Below are 23,120 nucleotides of genomic sequence, written 5' to 3' on the forward strand. Positions count from 1 at the left end.
AGTCTTCTAAAATGTACCTGGATCTACGCATGAAGTGCTGTAATCTGCAAGGCTATGGACCAGATGCTGGAAAGTGGGATTGAAATGAGTGGCTAGATTCATGGGGAAAAAACATACAGCTCTGCAACTGGACTATTTGAAAAGAAAATTGACAAAATGTTAAATTATAAAACTGCAATAAAATCCAATGCCTAAGAGATACGATCACCTCATCCATGTGGAGGGCCATGATTCTAGGACTGGATGTAGGTATTATGTAGAAGAGGGATTTGAGGCTATTAACATAGTCCATACTATATTATATAACAAAGACCAATTAGTGAGGAGAGCATATTAGTTAGCAGATGCCAGACAAAATAAATTGTTATAATTCACAGTACTGTAACACTGTTGAGACTAAAATTTTTAATTCTTACTGAGTACACTGAAATTTTCTTCACATTGCAGTTCATGGCTCTGTTCTAAGATTAGTGAAACAAAATATGTGTTGGCCATCCCATGCGGACCCATGTGAATGTGGTATGTTGTCATAATGTAACCAAGGCTGTTGCCTAAAATAAGACTGAAGTTTTTGCTCTGTAAAAGAGAGCCTGGTAGTGTATGAAGCAGCACAGTCCAATCTGTCTGTATTATATATCTTCTTCCCGATACTTATTTTGAAGTGCAATGTAGAGTAGCAGATGCTTCTGCAAATGGGATTTTTTATTTTGTTGGGAAGAAGGCAGCCGCACATTCCTTCAGAAGACTAGGGAGAGGAGGAGAGTGCTGAAGAATAAAATCAAACCTGATCATATTTTATTCAGAGAAGCAAATGAATTTAAGAAATTCTGATTCTTAAAAATATTATTTCCATTCTAGGAAAGTAGATATCAGAAATTTTGGCAGCATTTTAAATTCACTCTGCACAAGAATATAACCAGTCTTAAAATGATTTGGTGACATTACATGTTGAAAATATTATCAACCTATTATCTTGAGCACGTAATGTAAAACTACAATTTTTGCAGTATTTATTTTCTCAAACTCCTCACCAAAAATTTGGGACAATGCCCAGCCTCTCAACCAAGACTAGGTCAGATGGAATAGATGTTACAGAATCTAAAATTCTATAAATTTATCCAACTTGCCCAGCAGCCATGACATATCAACACCATTTGATTTCAGATTATAAAACTCCAGAAAATATCACACTTGGCTGTATAGAAGAGGGAATTAAAAACCTGCTCTTGTGAAACCATGATCAAGCAGGTGGTTCGCCCAGGACGAGGCTAGCCCATTGCACTTCAAGTGTGCTTATGCCTACAATGTCCCCAAATGCGGGATATTCAACTGTAAATTTTGAGCTTGTAAAGCAATACTTCTGCTGCCTAGACAGCAACATAATAGCAAATAAAATAAAGAAAAACAAACACTGTGACAAGACAGCTTGCAATTATATAATGACTGTGGCGTAGTGATAATGTCACTGGGCAGCACAGTGATTAGCATTGCAGCCTCTCAGCGCCAAGGACCCGGGTTCGATACCTGGCTTCGGTCACAGTCTGTGTGGAGTTTGCACATTCTGCCCATGTCTGCCCGGGTTTCCTTCAGATGCTCCGGTTTCCTCCCACAGTCTGAAAGATATGCTAGTTAGGTGCGTTGACCCAAACAGGCGCCAGAGTGTGGCGACTAGGGAAATTTCACTAACTTCATTGCAGTTTTAATGTAAGCCTTACTTATGACTAATAAATAAACTTTTTTAGTAATCCATTTACCCAAGCTAAATCTCACCATGACAACTGGTGTAATTTAAATTCAATTAATAAAGATGGTCTCAGAAATGGTCAGGTTATCAGTTGTTGCAAAAACCCATCTGGTTCACTAATATCCTTTAGGGAAGGAAATCTGTCAACTTTAACTGGTCTAGCCCATATGTGATTCTTGATTCTCAGTAACGTAGTTGACTCTTAAATGCCAAGGGCTATTAGGCATTGCCGGTGATGCACATACCCCATGAAAGAATAAAGAAAAAAATTGGAGGTATGGTCTGATGGTGGCTATAGTGTTGCTTTGGCAACTTGTGTAACTGAATCCAATCAATATGGTAATTTGTGGGCAAACCATTAAAGTTGCTGATCAACGTGAAAAATCAAGTGTGTCAGTAATGTCTTTACTGGTCTGGCCATAACTGTGACTAGTCCAAACTGTGTTTTACTTTTAGTGCCACTTGAGATAGTACAAATAATGTGAGCATCATTCTGACAGCAGCTTACAAAGAAGGCCCACTACTATCATATTAGGGTAACTAGGGATGGCAATGCATGCAACTTGACCAGTGTCCCCATATTTTAGCACAAAATGAAAAAAAAGCATAACCTGTGTTCCTATGTGGTGACTTAGGATATTACTCTTGTGAAAGGCTGGAAGTCCAATTATATCTGAAAGTTTTGAAATGGAGCATGAAATAGCAATTGTCCGTATCCAGTCAACCTACTTAGTAGCAGTTTGAGGTATGTTCAGTTCAAGAACCAAAGATATCTTCTCATTGTTGGTTCATGTAGGTCAATAGGCTTAAAGTATGCATAATAATTCTCCCGTAACTTGTACCATGTTCCTGGAATTGGGAAGTAAAATGCCATCTTGTCAATTAAGAATTATTTACAGCTTGTGCCTCTCATCTGCTTTGTAACAGAAACAATTTCTGGTATTTTAACTTCTGGAAGATTTTGATGTAACAGCACAAAGTTCACTGTTCCCCAGTTGCTCAGTTTGTGATTCAGTTAAGGATAATTAGTTGCTTTGTAGCTGGGATGTATGGACAAGTGTTTAAAGTTTACTACAGAAGAGTAAGTCACATTTTCAATATCTTCTAAGGTTTCACATCTGGAATGTACCAACTCCATATACAACCTATTTCAGGCAACAGCGCTTCCTCTGGCTTGTGCTTAGCTAGTTATTTCCATTTGACGCCAAAAAATCTGGCAGCAGACTCGAACACTTGTGACATGTACCTTCAGGTCCAAAGTGATTTTAACTCTTGGTGTGCTGTGCACTTTATAATTAAGAAAGTGGTTTTAGAGATGCTTATAATGAAGCACAATTTATTTCTGGTTCTATAATTCATCTCTTGAATAATAACAGTGTGAGGTTTCAAATAAAGTTATTTATTTTCGAATTTGAGGATTGTGAAAGAGAAAAATGTTGGCATTGGTAGGGTAGTCTAAAACTAGAGGGCATAGGTTTAAGTTGAGAGGAGAGAGATACAAAAAGGTCCTGGGGGCAATTTTTTCACATAGAAGGTGGTGAGTGTCTGGAACAAGCAGCCAGAGGTAGTAGTAGAGATGAGTACAATTTTGTCTTTTAAAAAGCATTTATACAGTTACAAGGGTAAAATGGGTACAGAAAGATCTGGGCCAAACCTGCACAACTGGGACTAGCTTGGTGGTTTTAAAAAAAGGCAGCAAGTTGAGTCAAGTGGCCTGTTTCCATGCTGTAAACCTCTATGACTCTTTGGAAAAGGTTTAATAAAATGCAAATCACAACTGCATTTTATCATTTCAATTCTTCAGATGCTACCTCCATTTTCCTATTCCACAGTCCTTTCCATTTTCTGTAATAACACTCAAAGGCAATAGAGTAGGCTTGTCCAACCTCTTTCGGAGTTGGACAAAAATCTTTTGTTTTTTTTGTTAAAATTTCTGATGTATGAAAAGGAACAACTTGGCGAATAAGAGAACAATGACAAAGCAATAAACTGATCATTACAAGAATGAGTAATAAACAAAAATGATGATTAGAATGTGAAAAAGTTTATATTAGGCACACTCCAAGTTTCAGGGTGCTCACCCATGCAATCAATGAGAGGGTGGTTGAGAATATGTGTTGGTGTGCAAGGGTAAATGAGAACTATAAGACTGGGGGTGAGCCAGTCACATTCTTCTGTCCCCCCTCTCTCACATTTTCACACACTCCCTATTTCCTCTGCAGCCCTGGAATTTATCTTGAAAATTTACACCATCTTATTCTGATTTTTCTGAGCAGTCTTCTGATGGAGGATCCTTCAGATTCAACCCTGTGCAAACCTGGAGCAAAACAGTGCAGTAAATCCACACAGAAGTCATGTCTGATTTTTACAGCATGAGCTGCCATACTTTGGCAAGCAGAAAGTTTAAATGCCCCATTGCTGCTTTAAAACAGCTGTGCAGAAAAGGAAAGGGTCAGAGTAGCAGATGGGTGAGGTGGTGCAAGCAGATATGGTGACAAGTGGATAAAGTGGGCACGGGTGGTGGGTGGGGAGTCAGGTGATGGGGATGGTCGGATTGGGTTGGGAACAAAGCCATGGGATTGCTGGCAGTTAGGTGGTGAGATGCTACTCTGGTTATGTTCAAGGCTGGTCATCAGGGGATGGTTGAGGTTCGTGGAGTGAGGATGGGGATGAAGCCAGTGGAAGTGATTTCGGAGGTCAGCAGTATAGTTACTTCATTGTTAGACAAGTTTTTTTTCCCTACTTTAACATTTCATAGAAATAAGTCAGGACCATCCATACTTAATGTGGAATTGGAGATTTTTTTCAGAAAGTCCTAGGGAATAGGGAATTGCCCATAATTCTTATGGAGCTCTCGTGTTGGGACTTACAGTCCCGTAGCGAATCTTCTGGATTATGACCAGGTCAGGACAATTCTTTTCTATTCTTCCTGCCAAAGTGAATAACCTTACAGTTCCCTTCATTTTACCCTATCTGCCATCTTGCCCGTTCACTTGACCTATCTATATCACTTTGCAAACTCAGCATCCTCCTCGCAGCTCACTCTCCCACTGAGCTTTATCTTATTTATTCTTTGATTAATCTTTACATCCTTGACACTATTAATTTCATCCTTATAATTGTTTCCACAAGACAACCACAGGACGTAATGTGTATATAGGCTCTTTTATTGTTGTTATCAGATTATTCTGGTAATTCGAGAGCTGGCTCTCTAGAGAACATTTTAATATACATCATAATCTGTCTAATCTGTTGTCAGACTTTCAGCTTTTCAATTTTTGTTTTGTTAACATTTAAATACAGCTCAGCTGATGTCAGTTCTATCAAAATTGTCACTTTCAGTTCTCAGGAATTACATATTAGTTTTAAGTTTATTTATTAGTCACAAGTAGACTTGCATTAACACTGCAATGAAGCTACTGCAAAAATCCCCTAGTGACCACATTCTGGCACTTGTTTGGATACACTGAGGGAGAATTTAGCATAGCCAAAGCATCTAACAAGCACGACTTTGATTGTGGGAGGAAACCGGAGAACTAGAAGTAAACCCATGCAGACATGAAGAACATGCAGACTCCGCACAGACAGTGACCCAAGCCAGGAATCAAACCCGGGTCCCTGGCACTATGAGGCAGCAATGCTAACCACTGTGCTGCCCCATGATAACATTTTAATGAATTTTTTTGCCTTTCTAGTAATTCTATTCAATAGGATAATGGAACAATATGTTATATGTTCTTTAGAATGACAAGTGTTTGTATTAAAATTGATTCTCTCTCTCAAAACCACAGGCTTTCCTGAAGAGATTGGAGGCAGTGAAGCCAACCATGGAGCTGAGACGCTCTAACCTGCTGATGGATTACCAGCGACAAATGTCATTCTTGGAGTCATCCTATTCACAGCGAAGCAGACCATCAACAAGTGGGCACATGTTATGTTTGTATATTTACCCCACACACACTAGAGTAGCATCATCTGAAGAAGCATTGCATACACATTTACTTGTTCTTTGACAATTGATTGAATGATGCTGAAAAGAGAGATATGTTGCCAAAGCTTTTTGCCTTGTACACATAAGGACAAACACAAGAATACCAACTTTCAAATGATCACAACAATTTAAACTACAGAAGAAAGGGATGCTGATTGGTTGACAAGTTGACTCTGGCTGCGACATTGTCATAGAGAATGCAATAGGGGACTCCCCATTCTTCTCGGAATTCAAAAAAGGTTCAAGGCTTGAACATAGCTTCTGTTAGTGAGAATGCCTCCCTGCATATGAATGTATATTGCTTTCCAGTAATTATGAATAAGCAATGGTTCAAGTTCAACTGATTATTTTAATTGATTCTTAGTATAGCTGTTGGACACAGGTTTGTTCAGTAAGTGATTTGATTTATTATTGTCACACGCGTGTTATACAGACAAAGCATATCATACATCGAGAAGGAAAGGAGAGAGTGCGGAATGTAGAGTTAAAGTTATAGCTAGGATGTAGAGAAAGATCAGCTTCATGCAAGGTAGAACCATTCAGAAGTCTGATGGCAGCAGGGGAGAAGTTATTCTTGAGTCAGTTGGTATGTGCCTCAGACTTTTGTATCTTCTTCCTAATGGAAGACAGTGGTAGAGAGTATGTCTGGGGTACATGGGATCCTTAATTACGCTGGCTACTTTTTCGAGGCAGTGGGAAGTATAGGCAGTGTCAATGGGTAGAAGGCTGGTTTGAGTGATGGACTGGGCTACATTCATGATCCTTTGAAGTTTCTTGCAATCTTGGACAGAGCAGGAACCATACCAAGATGTAATGTAATCAGAAAGAATGCTTTCTGTGGTGCATCTGTATAAGTTGATAAGAGTCATAACAGACATGCCAAATTTCCTTAGTGTTCTGAGCGAGTAGAGGTGTTGCTGCCTGATCAGGAAATCACATCTAATAGTAGTAATTTTCTTTTGGGTATTGTAAATGCAGGTTGAATGAGTATAGTATACTCTATCATGAACAACTGAAGAAACATGCTATTTGATGCAATCAACCAATTGTGGGATAGCCCATGTACCTGTCATCGCCCTGGCACTGAAATTTATATAGATTTATATAAATTTATATATTCAGTTGTGTAGTAGGCAGAATGTCTGGGCTGATGGCAGCATCCTGTTGGTGAATAATACAATTTGCATAACATAAACACTGCATAGTGACAATGTAAAACAGCTTGTTGTTCAAATTTTTGATTTAAGCAACCTTTCCAGAGTAATTTTGGATAGATCAGCATTTTTACGTCTGAAAGTGGCAGTCTTTGGCCCATTTGCTAGTTTGTGTTCAATGATGTATGGAATACTGACTAAGAACTGGTATAGTAATGCACTCAACTCATGTATGGGCTACCCTATGTTGTCAGTGACCAGTTCTGCACAGTAGGAATTGGCCAGTTCTTAGTGAATTTTCTACTGACTGTGAAGGATTCCTTCACCTTCGCAAAGGCTATACACAACCTATATAACAATGCCTTGTCACTGTGCTCATTTGACATTGTGAGCTTATTTGCAAGTGCGCTCCTGAAGGAAGCTATCAACATTTGCAACACATATTACATCACGACAACATAGACATATCACCATTTTAAGAATCTTTATTAATTAAACTTATGAACTTAGCAACTTGTACAATTGAGTTCAGTTTTAATGAGACCATGCATGTCCACTAAAATGGTGTAGCCATGGAATCCCCTCTAGAAGAATGAGGGGAGATCAAATTGAGGTATCCGAGATGATAAAAGGTATGGATAAAGTAGACATGGAGCAGATGCTTCCTCTTGTGGGACATTCTAGGAATGGAGTTCATAGTCTTAGGAAAAGAGGTAGCAAGTTTAAGAATTGAAGAGAAACTACTTCTCCCAAAGGGTGGGAATCTCTGGAATTTGCTACCCCAAAGTGTGATGGATGCTGAGACTGTGAGTAAATTTGAGTTAGTTGGATTTTTATTTGGTACTAGTTGAAGGGTTTTGGGGAGAAGGCAAAAAAATGAGGATGAGGAACATATCAGCCATGATCGAATGGCAGAGCAGACATGATGGTCCAAATGGTCTAATTCTGCTCATATCTTATGAAGATCCAATGCTGGATAGCATTTTTGTCAGTTTTCATGAGAAACACATTTTTGATGGTTTGAGCCTTAACTTCCTACCCAATGCATATTTCTGATACTTAGGTTTCTTTGAATCTGAATCAGCAGCTGAGTGTAAGGATTTCTTTACGCATCTTTAATATGCTCCATCCCTGCTTAAATTCACTTTGAATAGAGCAGTCCAGCATACTCCCTTTGCCTAATGTGTGAGTTGAGAAATCCCTGAATGGGTTCTCTATAATTTTCTACTCCAAGCCTACCTTTACTGATCAGTATATGATCTCAAGTGTACATTAGAACATAGAACATAGAACATAGAACATTACAGCGCAGAACAGGCCCTTCGGCCCACGATGTTGCGCTGACCAGTTACAAAAACAATGACCCACTAGCCTATACCAATCCCTTTTCGTCCATAAACCTATCCAGAGATCTCTTAAACGCCCCCAAACTAGACGCATCTACAACTGCAGCAGGCAGGGCATTCCAATCCCTCACCACCCGCTGGGTAAAGAACCTACCCCTGACATCCGTCCTGTAGCTACCCCCCCTTAATTTAAAGTCATGCCCCCTCGTGCTAGCTTTCTCCATCCGAGGAAAAAGGCTATCACTATCCACCCTATCTAAACCTCTAATCATCTTATATGTTTCAATAAGATCCCCTCTTAGCCGCCGCCTTCCCAACGAAAACAACCCTAGATCCCTCAGTCTCTCCTCATAGGACCTCCCCACCATACCAGGCAACATCCTAGTAAACCTCCTCTGCACCCTCTCCAACACCTCCACATCCTTCTTGTAATGCGGGGACCAGAACTGCACACAGTACTCCAAGTGCGGCCGCACTAGAGTAGTGTACAGTTGCAACATTACACTGCGACTCCTAAATTCAATCCCCCTACCAATAAACGCCAAGACACCGTACGCCTTCTTGACAACCTTATCTACTTGATTCCCAACTTTCAGGGATCTATGTACACACACACCTAGATCCCTCTGTTCATCCACACTATTCAAAGTCCTCCCGTTAGCCCTATACTCGACACATCTGTTGCTCCTACCAAAGTGAATTACCTCACACTTCTCCGCATTAAATTCCATCCGCCACCTCTCGGCCCAGCTCTGCAACCTATCTAAGTCTCCCTGCAGACTATGACACCCTTCCTCACAATCTACCACACCTCCAACTTTGGTGTCATCAGCAAATTTACTAATCCACCCAACTATACCCTCATCCAGATCATTAATAAAAATTACAAACAACAGTGGCCCCAAAACAGATCCCTGAGGCACACCACTCGTAACTGCACTCCATGATGAATATTTACCATCCACCACCACCCTCTGTCTCCTATCTGATAGCCAATTCCTGATCCAACTTCCTAGATTACCCACAATCCCATACATCTGCATTTTCTGCAGAAGCCTACCATGGTGAACCTTATCGAACGCCTTACTAAAATCCATGTATACCACGTCAACTGCCTTACCCCCATCCACCTCTTTGGTCACCTTCTCAAAAAACTCAATAAGGTTAGTAAGGCACGACCTACCTGCTACAAAACCATGCTGACTATTTCTAATCAATTCATTACACTCCAAATAACTATAAATCCTATCCCTAATAATTTTTTCTAAAACCTTGCCCACAACAGAAGTAAGACTCACCGGTCTATAATTCCCGGCAAAGTCTCTGTTCCCCTTCTTAAACAATGGGACAACATTCGCTATCCTCCAATCCTCCGGGACTACACCAGAGACCAATGACGACCTGAAGATCTGAGCCAGAGGCTCTGCAATCACCTCTCTAGCCTCCCAGAGAATCCTAGGGTAGATCCCATCCGGACCAGGGGACTTATCTATTTTCAGCCCCTCAAGAATTTCCAGCACATCCTCTTTATCAACCGTAATACTGTCTATTTTACACCCCTGCAACCCAATGTCCTCCTCAGCTATATTCATGTCCCCCTGCGTGAACACCGAAGAGAAATATTGGTTCAATACTTCTCCAATCTCCTCCGGTTCCACACACAACTTCCCCCTGCTGTCTGTAACTGGCCCTAATCTTGCCCTGACCAACCTTCTGTTCTTGACATACTTATAGAACGCCTTAGGATTCTCCTTAATCCTATCAGCCAAAGTCTTCTCATGTCCTCTTTTAGCCCTTCTCAACTCACTCTTCAACTCCCTCCTAGCCAATCTAAAGCTTTCTAGTGCACTATCTGAGCCCTCCAATCTCATCCGAACATAAGCCTCCTTTTTCTTTTTAACCATCGACTCAACTCTTTTAGTGCACCACGGTTCCCTAGATCTACCAAATCCACCATGCCTGACAGGGACATACCTATCAAGGACTCGCAGTAGCTGCTCCTTGAAAAAATTCCACATTTCAGATGTTCCCAGTCCCTGTAATCCCCTAATCCAATCCATGCTTCCTAATTCACTCCTGATAGCCTCATAATCGCCCTTACCCCAGCTAAAATTGCTGACCCGAGGTTCACGCCTATCTCTTCCCATCACTAAGGTGAACGTAACCGAATTGTGGTCACTATCACCAAAATGCACACCAACTTCCAAGTCTAGCACCTGGTCTGGCTCATTTCCCAGCACCAAATCCAATATAGCCTCACCTCTAGTTGGCCTGTCTACATACTGAGACAAAAAACCTTCCTGCACGCTTTGTACAAACACTGACCCCTCTAGCGAGCTAGAACTATAGCAACTCCAATCAATATTCGTAAAGTTAAAGTCCCCCATAACAATTACCCTATTACTTTCACTCCTAACCAGGATTGTCTCCGCAATCCTTTCCTCAACCTCTCTAGAACTTTTAGGAGGTCTATAAAAGACTCCCAACAGGGTGACCTCTCCTCTCCTATTTCTAATCTCCGCCCATACTACCTCAACTGACAAGTCCTCATCAAACTTTCTCTCCGACACTGTGATACAGTCCTTGACTAGCAATGCTACCCCACCCCCCCTTCTACCTTCTTCTCTACTCCGACTAAAGCATTTGTACCCCGGAACCTGCAACATCCATTCCTGACCCTGCTCTATCCATGTCTCAGAAATGGCCACAACATCAAAGTCCCAGGTACTGATCCACGCTGCAAGTTCATCCACTTTATTGCGAATACTCCTCGCATTAAAGTACACGCATTTCAAACCCTGCTCCGCCCCACCCCCACTATGCCGTGCCTTGCATTCCCCAACTATGCCCCCCTCACTTTCACCCACTTTCCTCACTATCCCTCCCCCCCTCCGAATCAGTTTAAACCTTCCTGCATCGCTTTTGCAAATTTACCCCCCAGGATATTGATTCCCCTCTGGTTCAGGTGTAGACCATCCCTCTTATAGAGGTCCCACCTTCCCCAGAATGAGCCCCAATTGCTCAAGTACCTGAACCCCTCCCTCCTGCACCATCCCCTCAGCCACGAGTTCAAACTTTCCCTCTCCCTATTCCTCTCTAAACTATCCCGTGGAACAGGCAAGAGTCCAGATATAACTACTCTTTCTGACTTCGCCTTTAGTTTCCACCCCAACTCCATAAATCTTTGCTTAATATCCCCTTCCCTTAATCTCCCTATGTCATGTGTCCCCACATGAACTATAACTTGGGGTTGATCTCCCTCTCCCCTAAGAGTCCTGAATACTCTGTCCGATACATCCTGGACCCCAGCCCCTGGTAGGCAACACACCAGCCCAGAGTCCCTACCCTTACCTCCAACTCTCCTATCCGTCCCCATAACTGTGGAGTCCCCAATCACGAGGCCCACTCTCTTACCCCTAACCACCTGAGGCTTGCCAATAGGCTCACCCCCAGAGACCTGCTCCCCTTGGCTATCCCCAGTTGATTTCTCCTCAACTGTAGCCTCCAGGACCGAGAACCTATTTTGGAGGGGAACAGCCCCAGGGGATTGTCCCCCCAACTGCTTTTTGCCCCTCTTCCTGGCAGTGACCCAAGACTTATTCCTAGGAGTGACTATCTCCTTATAACTCCTTTCTATGTCTGCCTCCACTTCCCGAATTATACGGAGCTCCTCTAATTCCCCTTCCAGCTCCTTTACACGCTCCTCCAGAAACTGCAATCTAACACACTTCCCACAAGTAAAATCACCTGAAACACTGTGGGAGTCCCTCACTACATACATCCCACAGGAGATGCAGCTTACAGCCTGAACTGCCATCCCTGAATCAATTACCAGCAGAAAAGTAAAAATATAAAAAAAAACTTCCCTCACACTTATAATTAGGTTAGAGGAGGTGGAAGGGTGGGATTCTCTACCAGTGTAGAGAATCGGGAATCCTCTCTGCACTAATTTATAGTGTTAGGGGCACGAGAAAAAAAAACTACAACTACCGGTAAGCGTCCTAGTGACGACTTCCGGTTTCTAACTAATTTAAAAAAAAAACCGCCGAAACTCGCGACTTAACACTAAAAATAAAAAGTTAAACGGAATAAACAGAAAAATATACCTTATTTTTGCCTCCTCGCACGCCCAAAAATCGCTGCATTGGAGTTTATGTGGCTCCACGCATGGTAACATCAGAAATCATGAAGTGGAATCCTAGACACTTGCTCACTTCGCAAGCTTAGCATAGAAAGAAATGAGTGTATCCAAGCTATCCTATGGGACAATCCTGATTGGGTCTTTGTATCCAATCCTGATTGGGTCTTTGTATCCAACATTGGAGTTTATGTGGCTCCACGCATGGTAACATCAGAAATCATGAAGTGGAATCCTAGACACTTGCTCACTTCGCAAGCTTAGCATAGAAAGAAATGAGTGTATCCAAGCTATCCTATGGGACAATCCTGATTGGGTCTTTGCTGCATATTGCGCAAACCTGCAAATGGGCCAAAAGTTGTCACTTTCTAACCTGAACAACAGATTAAACAAACTGTTTCACGTTACCACTATCTACTGGGTACACAACTGGTATTTTCTGCTAACCCAGTGCTGTCAGTCTGAAACGACATTCTGCCTATCATGCAACTGAGCAATGTTGTGCATAAATTTCAGTGCCATTGCCATGCCGGGTATATAGGCTGAACCTTCAAACAGTTGGCTGATTGAATCATACAGCATGTTCCTTTGGTTGTTCATAATAGGCAGTGAACAAACCATACTTGACGAGCCTGTGTTTGCAAAATTGTTTACTGTTGGATGTGATTTTTGCAATTGGGCAGCTCATGCCGATAATTCTGAGTGTGCTAATAGCTATATTAGCAACCAGTTAAGATAATTAACCAAACCATGGTTCATATACTTGCTAGAAGCAGCATACATTCACACTATGAGGACCAATTCTTTGTAAATAAAACTAATATATTCAAGCCTTACACCTTTTTTGAATTACCCAGGAGCTTGGGTAGCTGATAGGTCCCTGTTACTTTGGCTGAGGCATCGCCATGGAGAATCAGTTAACTTGCTAACCATTCAGCACCCTTTTCTCCTGTAGTATGAATTATTGTGCTCTTGAAATGTATTCTTGTTTGTTCTGATGAGCACACAGGTAGCTACCAATTCCCTCAGCTAGAGCTGAAGTTACACAAATATGCAAAGGTTAAAATGGATCAAAACAAACTCGTTAAAAATCACCATATTCTATTTTAGATTATTCTTATGCTACCTTTTAATATACATTTTTCCTTCAATTTAGGACTTAGTTCAAGATCATCCAGCCGCAAGAATATTCATCCAGTGTCCAACTCAAGTGCCTGAGATTCAGTTAAATCATCGAAACCTCCTTGAGCAGTCTAGTCATAAATGTTCAGCTGAACTTAGCTTATTGCTATTGTTAAGTGACTTGAATACTGTGGCAATGCATTCCATTCTTAAACTGTATTTTATAAACATAAATCGAGCTTCAATATTTCTGTCAAATTGAGGTGTGTTTTATAAGTGTGCAATGTGATATGATATCTGTGGATAAGTTTTGTACAGTGGTTGACCTGGTCCTGAGAATTTCTGTAATTGAGCATTAATTTGAATGATTGATCCAATATATTTTTAATAAAGTGTAACATTTACAGTAAATGTTTTTTTGAAACATTGTTTGCAGTATAGCATGGTGTTGTGCAGAGTTGAAACATATTAAATTGACATGAGTGAATTGCATACACAGTTATACCCAGTCGTCCTCAACCCTGTCAAACTTCAGCTGACAAAATTGTCCTGTCAGTAATAATTGGAGATGCTATTTTAAACACTGATATAATGGTATGGTGAAGATTGTTCAGTTTGTGCTGTTAATAAGTGAGCCGGTTGGACTTTTCTCACTAAAGAATATAATCACCAAATTGTTGCAGCATGGAAGGAGGCCATTCAACCCATCGTGTCTGCACCAGGTTTCAGAATGAACAATTCTGTAACCCTGCACATTCTTCCTATTTAGATAACAGCCTAATTCCCTTTGAATGCCTCAATGGAACCTGACTCGTCCACACTCAGGCAGTGCAATCAGATCTTACTTGCTGCGTGAAAATGTTTTTCCTCATGTTATTTTTCCTCCTTTTGCCAATTACTTTAAATCTGTTACTGATCCTTTCACGAGTAGGAACGGTTTATCTCATCTATTTTGTCCAGACCTTCATGATTTTGAATACCTGTATCAAATCTCCTCTCAGTCTTTCCTTTAAGGAAAACAGTCCCAACTTCTCCAGTCTATCTTCATATCCTTCCTAAAATGTGGTGCCCAGAACTGGCGTAATACAACAGCAGATACTGAGCTAATCACTTCCAAAAAAGTGAACATAAGCTGTAGTACCCTATGCCTCTATTAATAAAACCTAGGATACTATATGCTTTATTAACTGCTGTCTCAACCTGTCATTCCACCTTCAATGACATTCACGTATACATTGTTAGAATCATATGTCAAAACATTTTTTTAAATGAAAAGATATTACACTATCTGGACATTTCGATGCTGACTGAGAATTTTTTTTAAAGAAGGGTTACAAGTTCATCTGTGGACTGAGAGCAAGTCTGCCTTTTTCTAAGGAATCGCCTGACTGGCATGGTACTTGTGGGGAAATTAACTTTGTTTTGAACTGCAAACATTTTAACTTATGATGGAAAAATCTGGCACAGCTCATAATTTCCAGCAAATCAAATGCCATAGGCAAGCTTTAAGGTTTAGACCTATGGCTTTTGAAATCTGAATGTTTTGGGGAATAAGCTGAGAAGGAAGGTTGCCCTAACTCACCCTCCATACCTCGCCTGAAATTGTGTGCATGGTTATTAATCCACATCATGTTAATCTGCTGCCAGAGAATCCTCATCTGTGTACATCTTGTTTGCATTTGAAACCTCAAAAAAAATGAAGATTTGATCAAGTTCTGAGTGTTTCCAGACATCTGCTAGAACTAGCCTGTCTTCCAAGAGGGAGCTCCAGATCAATAGCATTAAAACCTTGCAAACTTTATCCTTTATTGTTTAAAGGCCATCTCTCCAGAGACCCTATCTGTTTGTCCTGTGTGCGCAAATGCGCACACACTGGTGTTTTTTAAAAAGGGATGGATAGTGCACTTGTGTGTGTGTACCAGTCATTGCAACTTGTTTCAAAACATACATTTTGTTTTACAATAAATCAGTTTACTGAAAGAAGCCCGGTTAGAGTCTGTTTTGTTCTAGGTTTTACAGCAGTGATGGTCAGTCATTGGCTGTTTTAGTGATTGGATTGAACTTTAATGGTGGGACCTGTGAAGTAGTGGGGCTGGATCAACTGCACAGTCCTCCCATCCCAGTTGCAAAAATACACACGTCTCTTTGCTCCTGCGCTCCTTTAGAGTTTACCTTTTATATTGTCGCTCTATCACAGAAAATAGAAGCAGGAGTAGGTCTTTTGGTCCTTTCAGTCTGTTACGCCATTCAATATGATCATGGCTGATCATCAATATCCTGATCCTGCCTCCCCTGCCCCCACCATCATTATATGATCCCTTTAGCCCCAAGCCCCCCCATCATTATTTTGATCCCTTTAGCCTTGAGATTTGTATTTAATTTCTTCGTGAAATTACACAATGTTTTGGCATTAACAATTTTCCATGGTAGTGCATTCTGCAGCTTCACCACTTCGGGGTGTCACAATGATTAGCACTGCTAACTCAGGGACCATGGTTCAATTCCAGCCTTGGGTCAGTGTCCCGAATCCGCACATTCTTCCTGTGTATGCATGGGGTTTCTCCGGGTGCTCCGGCTTTATCCCATAGTTCAAAAGACTTGCTGGTTAGGTGCATTGGCCATGCTAAGTTCTCCCTCAGTGTGGCAACTAAGGGATTTTCACAGTAACTTCATTGCAGTGTTAATGTAAACCTACCCTGTGACACTAATAAATAAACTTAAGCTTATAAACTCTGGGTGAAGAAATTTCTCACCTCAGTTCTAAAAGGTTTATCCCCTTAACCTCTAACTATAATCCCTAGTTCTGGACTGACCCACCATCAGGAGCATTTTTTCTGAATCCGCTCTGTCTAATCCTGTTAGAATTTTAAAAGTTTCTATGGAATCCCCTCTCGTGTAAACTCCAATAAATACAATCCTAATTGACTTAGTCTCTCCTCATATGACAGACCTGCCTTCCCAGGAATCAGCCTGGTAAGCCTTCAGCATACTCCCTCTGTACAAGGGCATCCTTCCTCAGATAAGAACACCAAAACTGCATGCACTACTCCAGGTGTGGCCTCACCAATGCCCTGTACAATTTCAGTGAAACATCCCTATTCCTATTTTCAGATCCTCTTGCTATGGAGGCCAAAATACAACTTGCCTTCTTTACTGCCTGCTGTATCTGCGCACTTACTTTCAGCAACTGATACATGAGGACACTAAGGCCTCGTTGAGTATGACCTTTCGCAATTTACACTCCTTCCTACCAAAATGAATCACTTTGCATTTTTCCACTTTAGCTTCATCTGCATTTTGTCCACCCATTCCACCAACATGTCTGTGTCCTTTTGAAGTTCTACACTATCCTCATAGTTCACAATGTTTCCAAGATTCTTATCCGCAAATTTTGAAATTGTGCCCTATGCCCCAAGATCTAAGTCATTGAGAGTAGCTAAAATAGAATTCCAGTTAATGCAAATGTGAAATAAGTAGACTTTCAATGTGATCTCACTGATGACGCAGCAGTCTTGATGGGTTGAATGAGCCACTTCTGTCCTATGTTTTATGGCCTTATTAGAAATTAATGTCAGAAAGAACAAGGGTCCCAACACTGACACGTGGGGAACTCTACTACAAACCTTTCTCCAGCCCACAAAACTTTAGCCACTACTCTGTTTCCTATCGCTTAGTCAATTTTGTATCAGGGTTACTGCTATTCTTTTAATTCCATGAGTTATAACTTTGCTCACAGGTCTGTTGTGTGGTACTATATCAAATGTTTTTTGCCCACATCAACCTTCTTTCTTAACTGTTAAAAAACTCGCAATAGTTTAGCTAAACTTGAGTTTCCCTTAACAAATCTGTGCTGGCTTTCCTTAATGAACCTGCATTTGTCCAATGGTTTTGCTAAATCCCATGCAAACGGCTCCACATTGATGTGCCAATAATGAAATTAGTACCATTATTCATATGGAGATTGTGATTAAAGTGGTAAATGTACAATTGAAGAAAATGTATCAGGTAATATTTGTTGGGATGTGGGAAATAGCAGCAAAGCAGAGGCATGATGTTTGTGCTGGAAAGGAGTCATTTTGATTCTGACTTTGGATGTTGTAGCCAGAATCCATAAATCAGACTTGTGGTCTGGTCAATGATCAACTGTTCATTGGAGGGGTTGGGAACACAGTCAACTTTACACAAGTATTAGATAAAGTCAGAATTACAAATCTCATGAAGGGTCATGACTCTAAATGTTAACTCTATTTTTCTCTATAGATTTTGCCTGACCTGAGTATTTCCAGAGATTTCTAGTTTTATTACAAACCCTATGTTGGGAGGCAAGGTGAATTTGACATTTCAGTGCAGTACTGAAAAGAGTGGTTGGAGATGCAATCCCTCAGTTGAGATGTTAATCTGCCAGTTCAAATAGCTGTTAAGCATCCCCTCCATTTTATATGATAAAGTAATCAATAATAAGTGGTATTGTCACTGGACCAGTAATCCAGAGATCCAGGGTAATGCTTTGCAGACCCAGGTTCAAATCCAACACAGCATGTGGTGAAATTTGAATGCAATAAAAAAAAACTGGAATTAAAAGTGTAATTGTAAAATCCTTACAAGGCAGAAGGAGAACATTCAGCCTGTCGAGTCTACACCAACCATAATCCCACCAGACCCAATCCCCATAACCCCATGTAAATACCCTAGCTAGTTCCCCTGATCCTAAGGGGCAATTTAGCATAGCCAATCCACTTAACCTGCACATCTTTGGACTGTGGGAGGAAACCAAAGCACCTGGAAGAAACCCATGCAGACACGGGCAGAACGTGCAAACTCCATACAGACAGTGACCCAAGCCGGTCCCTGGCGCTGTGAGGCAGCAGTGCTAACCACTGTGCCACCGTAATGATGACCATGAAACCATTATTGATTGTCGTGAAGATCCATCTACCTCATTAATGTCCTTTAGGGAAGGAAATCTGCCGTCCTTAGCCAGTCTGACCTACATGTGACTCTCAAATGCCCTTTGAAATGGAGGGCAGTAGGGATGGGCACTAAGGGCTGGCACAGCCAGCAATGCTCATATCCTGTGACCAAATAAAAATAATTGTACATTTTCTGGTTATATCTCACTTTTGAAAATGTGTCCCTCTCTCATCCGATAGTAGTTCAGCCACTCTATCAAAACTGATCAGTCATCCTTAAAATTTACTAAGTTATGGACTTTAAGGTATTTTTAGTAAAGTACCAGAAGTCTTCTAATTTCTAGCTAACATCATACAATATCAGAGTTAAAGACTTGTTTAAATAAAAGCAAATTACTGCAAATGCTGGAATTTGAAGCAAAATTAAGAAAATGCTGGAAATTTCAGCAGATCTGACAACGTCTGTAGAGAGAGAATAGAGTTAATGTTTTGGGTCGGGATGATCCTTCAGAACTACTCGAAACATTAGCTGTATTCTCTCTCAAAAATCTGTTGCCAGATTTTTCAAGAATCGATAATGAATAGTAAAGTAACCGAACACCTTAATTTTTCAGCTGTTCAGAGAAAGGCAGCATGGATTTGAAAGTGCTAAGTCATACATGACAAACCTGACTGAAATTTTTTGAACAAGTGACTGAATTAGTGGACATGGATGTCTGTGGATGTTTTTAGTATTGATTTCCAGAATGAATTTGATAAGATTTCTCATAAACTGTTAGTTGAAGTTAAGACTAATGGAATGGACACACATTCTCACGGGAGAGTGAGGAGGTTATAGATAGGAGCTATAAACAAGTAGTCACACCAGGGCAACGGGATGAGGGCAAGTGGGTAACTATTAGGAAGGGGAAAACATGGGTGATGGAGAGCACTCCGGTGGATGTCCCCCTTCAAAATAAGTACTCCGGCCTGAGTACTACTGGGGGGGACAGCTCATCTGAGGGAGGAAGCGGTGGCCAGGTCTCTGGACCTGAGCCAGTGAGCCAAAAAATCAAAAGAGAGCAGAAAGGTAGTATTAATAGGGGACTCCACAGTGAGGGGGGTGGACAGGCGTTTTTGTGGACGTAGACGTGAGTCGCGGATGGTGGTTTGTCTCCCTGGGGCTGGGACTCGGGATGTCTCTGGGCGTGTCCCAGACATCCTGAAAGGGGAGGGTGAGGAACCAGAGGTTGTAGTTCATATAGGTACTACTGACGTAGGCAAGAAGAGGGAGGCGCTCGTGAAAAGGGACTATAGGGAACTGGGTAGGCAGCTGAGGAAGAGAAAAGCGAAGGTAGTAATCTCAGGATTGCTGCCTGTGCCACGGGAGAATGAGGGAAGAAATGAAATGAGGTGGAGGGTGAATGCGTGGCTGAGGGACTGGTGTAGAGGGCAGGGATTTCGGTTCCTAGATCACTGGGACCTCTTTAGGGGTAGGTGGGACCTGTATAGTAAGGACGGGTGGCACTTAAATACCAGGGGGACTAATATCTTGGCGGGAAGATTGGCTATGGCTACCGGGGGGACTTTAAACTAGAAAGGATGGGGGGAGGGAACTGTGATGGGGAGACTGGGACGGAGGAGGTTCGCTCCCAGGTAGGGGAGGACCGTAGGCAGTATGGGAGGGAGGTTAGACAGGCGGTGGAGATGGGAAATGCCCAGACTGAGGGGCTGAAGTGTATATATTTTAATGCAAGGAGTGTAGTGAATAAGGTAGATGAGCTTAGGGCGTGGATAGCTGTTTGGGATTGTGATGTGGTGGCCATTACGGAGACTTGGATGTCTCGGGGACAGGACTGGGTACTTCAGGTGCCAGGCTTCAGGTGCTTCAGGAAGGACAGGGAGGGTGGCAGAAGGGGTGGTGGAGTGGCACTGTTGATCAGGGACAGTGTCATGGCTGCAGAGAAAGAGGATGTTGTGGAGGGAATGTCTACAGAATCTCTGTGGGTGGAAGTTACAAACAGCAAAGGGTCGAAAACTTTGCTGGGTGTATTCTATAGGCCGCCCAATAGTGACAGGGAAGTTGAAGTGCAAATAGGGAAACAGATTCTGGAGAGATGTTTTAATAACAGAGTTGTCGTGATGGGAGACTTCAATTTCCCAAACATCGACTGGAATATCCCTAGGGTAAGGGGTTTGGATGGGGAGGAGTTTGTTAGGTGTGTTCAGGAAGGTTTCCTGACACAGTATGTGGATAAGCCTACGAGGGGAGAGGCTGTACTTGACCTGGTACTGGCAAATGAACCAGGGCAGGTGATGGATCTTTCGGTAGGAGAGCATCTTGGATATGGTGACCATAATTCTATCTCCTTCACAATTGCATTGGAACGAGATAGGATCAGGCAGGCTAGGAAGGTGTTTGTCTGGGGTAAGGGGAGATACGAAGAAGTCAGGAAGTTACTTGGACAAATAAACTGGAAGGAGGTGTTCTTAGGGAAAAGTACCGAAGGAAGGTGGCAGATATTCAAGGAATGTGTGTCTGGAGCTCTGAATGACAACGTTCCGATGAGACAAGGGGGTTTTGGTAGGTCGCGGGAACCGTGGTGCACAAAGGCTGTGTTGAACCTAGTCAGGAGGAAAGGGAAGGTGTATAAGAGGTTCAGGGAATTAGGAGAGGTTAAAGATCTTGAGGAGTATAAGGACTGTAGGAAGGAACTTAAAAGGGAAATTAGGAGAGCCAGAAGGGGTCATGAGAAGACCTTGGCGGGTAAGATTAAGGAGAATCCCAAGGCCTTCTATAAATATGTGAAAGGTAAAAGGATAAGAAGAGAAGGGATAGGACCTATAAAAGGTGAGGGGGGAAAGGTTTGTGTGGAACCAGAAGAAATGGCAGAGGTGCTTAACGAGTACTTCGCCTCAGTATTCACAGTGGAAGCTGATCCGGGAGATTTTGTTATGGATTTGCAGCAGATGGAAAAGATTGAATACGTGAATATTAAGGAGGAGGATGTGTTGGAACTTTTGAATTCTATCAAGGTAGATAAGTCACCTGGACCAGATGGGATGTACCCCAGGATACTGTGGGAGGCGAGGGAAGAGATTGCGGAGCCCCTGGCGATGATCTTTGCGTCGTCAATGGAGACGGGAGAGGTTCCGGAGGATTGGAGGATTGCGGATGTAGTTCCTATTTTCAAGAAAGGGAACAGAGATAGCCCGGGAAATTACCGACCGGTGAGTCTGACCTCAGTGGTTGGTAAGCTGATGGAGAGGCTTCTGAGGGACAAGATTTACGAACATTTGGAGAGGTTTGACATGATCAGGAATAGTCAGCATGGATTTGTCAAGGGCAGGTCGTGCCTTACAAGCCTAGTTGAGTTCTTCGATAATGTGACTGAACACATTGACGAAGGAAGTGCCGTGGATGTAGTGTACATGGACTTCAGCAAGGCGTTTGATAAGGTCCCCCATGCAAGACTTCTTGAGAAGGTGAGAGGGCATGGGATCCAAGGGGCTTTGGCCTTGTGGATCCAGAACTGGCTTGCCTGCAGAAGGCAGAGAGTGGTTGTGGATGGGGCTTTTTCTGAATGGAGGTCAGTGACCAGCGGAGTGCCTCAAGGATCTGTTCTGGGACCCTTGTTGTTTGTCATTTTCATAAATGACCTGGATGAGGAAGTGGAGGGATGGGTAAGTAAGTTCGCTGATGACACTAAGGTCGGTGGTGTTGTGGATGGTCTGGAAGGATGGCAAAAGTTGCAGCAGGACATAGATAGGATGCAGGACTGGGCGGAGAAGTGGCAGATGGACTTCAATGCGGATAAATGCGTAGTCGTCCATTTTGGCAGAACCAACGGGATGAACGAGTACACTATCAAGGGTAGAAGTCTGAGTAGTGTTGAAGAGCAGAAGGATCTAGGGGTCCGGGTCCACAGGACTCTTAAATCGGCCTCGCAGGTGGAGGAGGTGGTCAAGAAGGCGTATGGTGTACTGGCCTTCATTAATCGAGGGATTGAGTTTAGGAGTCGGGAGGTAATGCTGCAACTTTATAAGACCCTTGTCAGGCCTCATTTAGAGTATTGTGCGCAGTTCTGGTCGCCTCACTATAGGAAAGGCGTAGAAGCTATTGAAAGGGTACAGAGGAGATTTACAAGGATGTTGCCTGGACTGGGAGGCATGCCTTATGAAGTTAGGTTGAGGGAGCTGGGACTCTTTTCCCTGGAGAGACGAAGGTTGAGAGGCGACCTGATAGAAGTTTACAAAATGTTGAGAGGAATAGATAGGGTGGACTCTCAGAGGCTATTTCCCCGGGTTGAAATGGTTGCTACGAGAGGACACAGATTTAAGGTACAGGGAGGGAAGTTCAGAAGTGATGTTAGGGGTAAGTTTTTCACTCAGAGGGTGGTGAGTGAATGGAATCGGCTGCCGTCAGTGGTGGTGGAGGCGAACTCGCTGGGGTCTTTTAAAAGACTTCTGGATGAGTATATGGGGTTTAATGAGATTGAGGGTTATAGATAGGTCTGTAGGTTGGTAGGTGTTGATGTGATCAGCGCAACTCGTGCGCCGAAGGGCCTGTTTGTGCTGTAGTGTTCTATGTTCTATGTTCTATTATTGACCTGACTACAGAGAGAGAATGGACGGTTGGCAGGTGCTTATCTAATTTTGCACACTTACTGGCATATATTTATAGAAATGCACATTGCAAAAATGCGCGTCCTAACCTCAATCACAGTTTGTCTGCT

General features: G+C 42.3%; 1 protein-coding gene across 3 annotated transcripts in view; it reads left to right on the forward strand.

The window, feature by feature from the left end:
* Positions 1-15,478, forward strand: part of cfap97 (cilia and flagella associated protein 97) — a 37,058-nt gene extending 21,580 nt beyond the window's left edge. For all 3 annotated transcript variants that reach the window (XM_080189399.1, XM_080189401.1, XM_080189400.1), the window contains exons 3-4: positions 5,536-5,665; positions 13,530-15,478. In XM_080189399.1, the coding sequence (XP_080045525.1) occupies positions 5,536-5,665; positions 13,530-13,591 (192 nt within the window). In that variant the 3' untranslated portion in view covers positions 13,592-15,478. The remainder of the gene's footprint in view (positions 1-5,535; positions 5,666-13,529) is intronic.
* Positions 15,479-23,120: the final 7,642 nt, after the last annotated feature.

This window comes from Carcharhinus amblyrhynchos, chromosome 5 (genome assembly GCF_965287045.1).
Source record: "Carcharhinus amblyrhynchos chromosome 5, sCarAmb.v2.hapA, whole genome shotgun sequence".
In the NCBI taxonomy this organism is placed as follows: domain Eukaryota; kingdom Metazoa; phylum Chordata; class Chondrichthyes; order Carcharhiniformes; family Carcharhinidae; genus Carcharhinus; species Carcharhinus amblyrhynchos.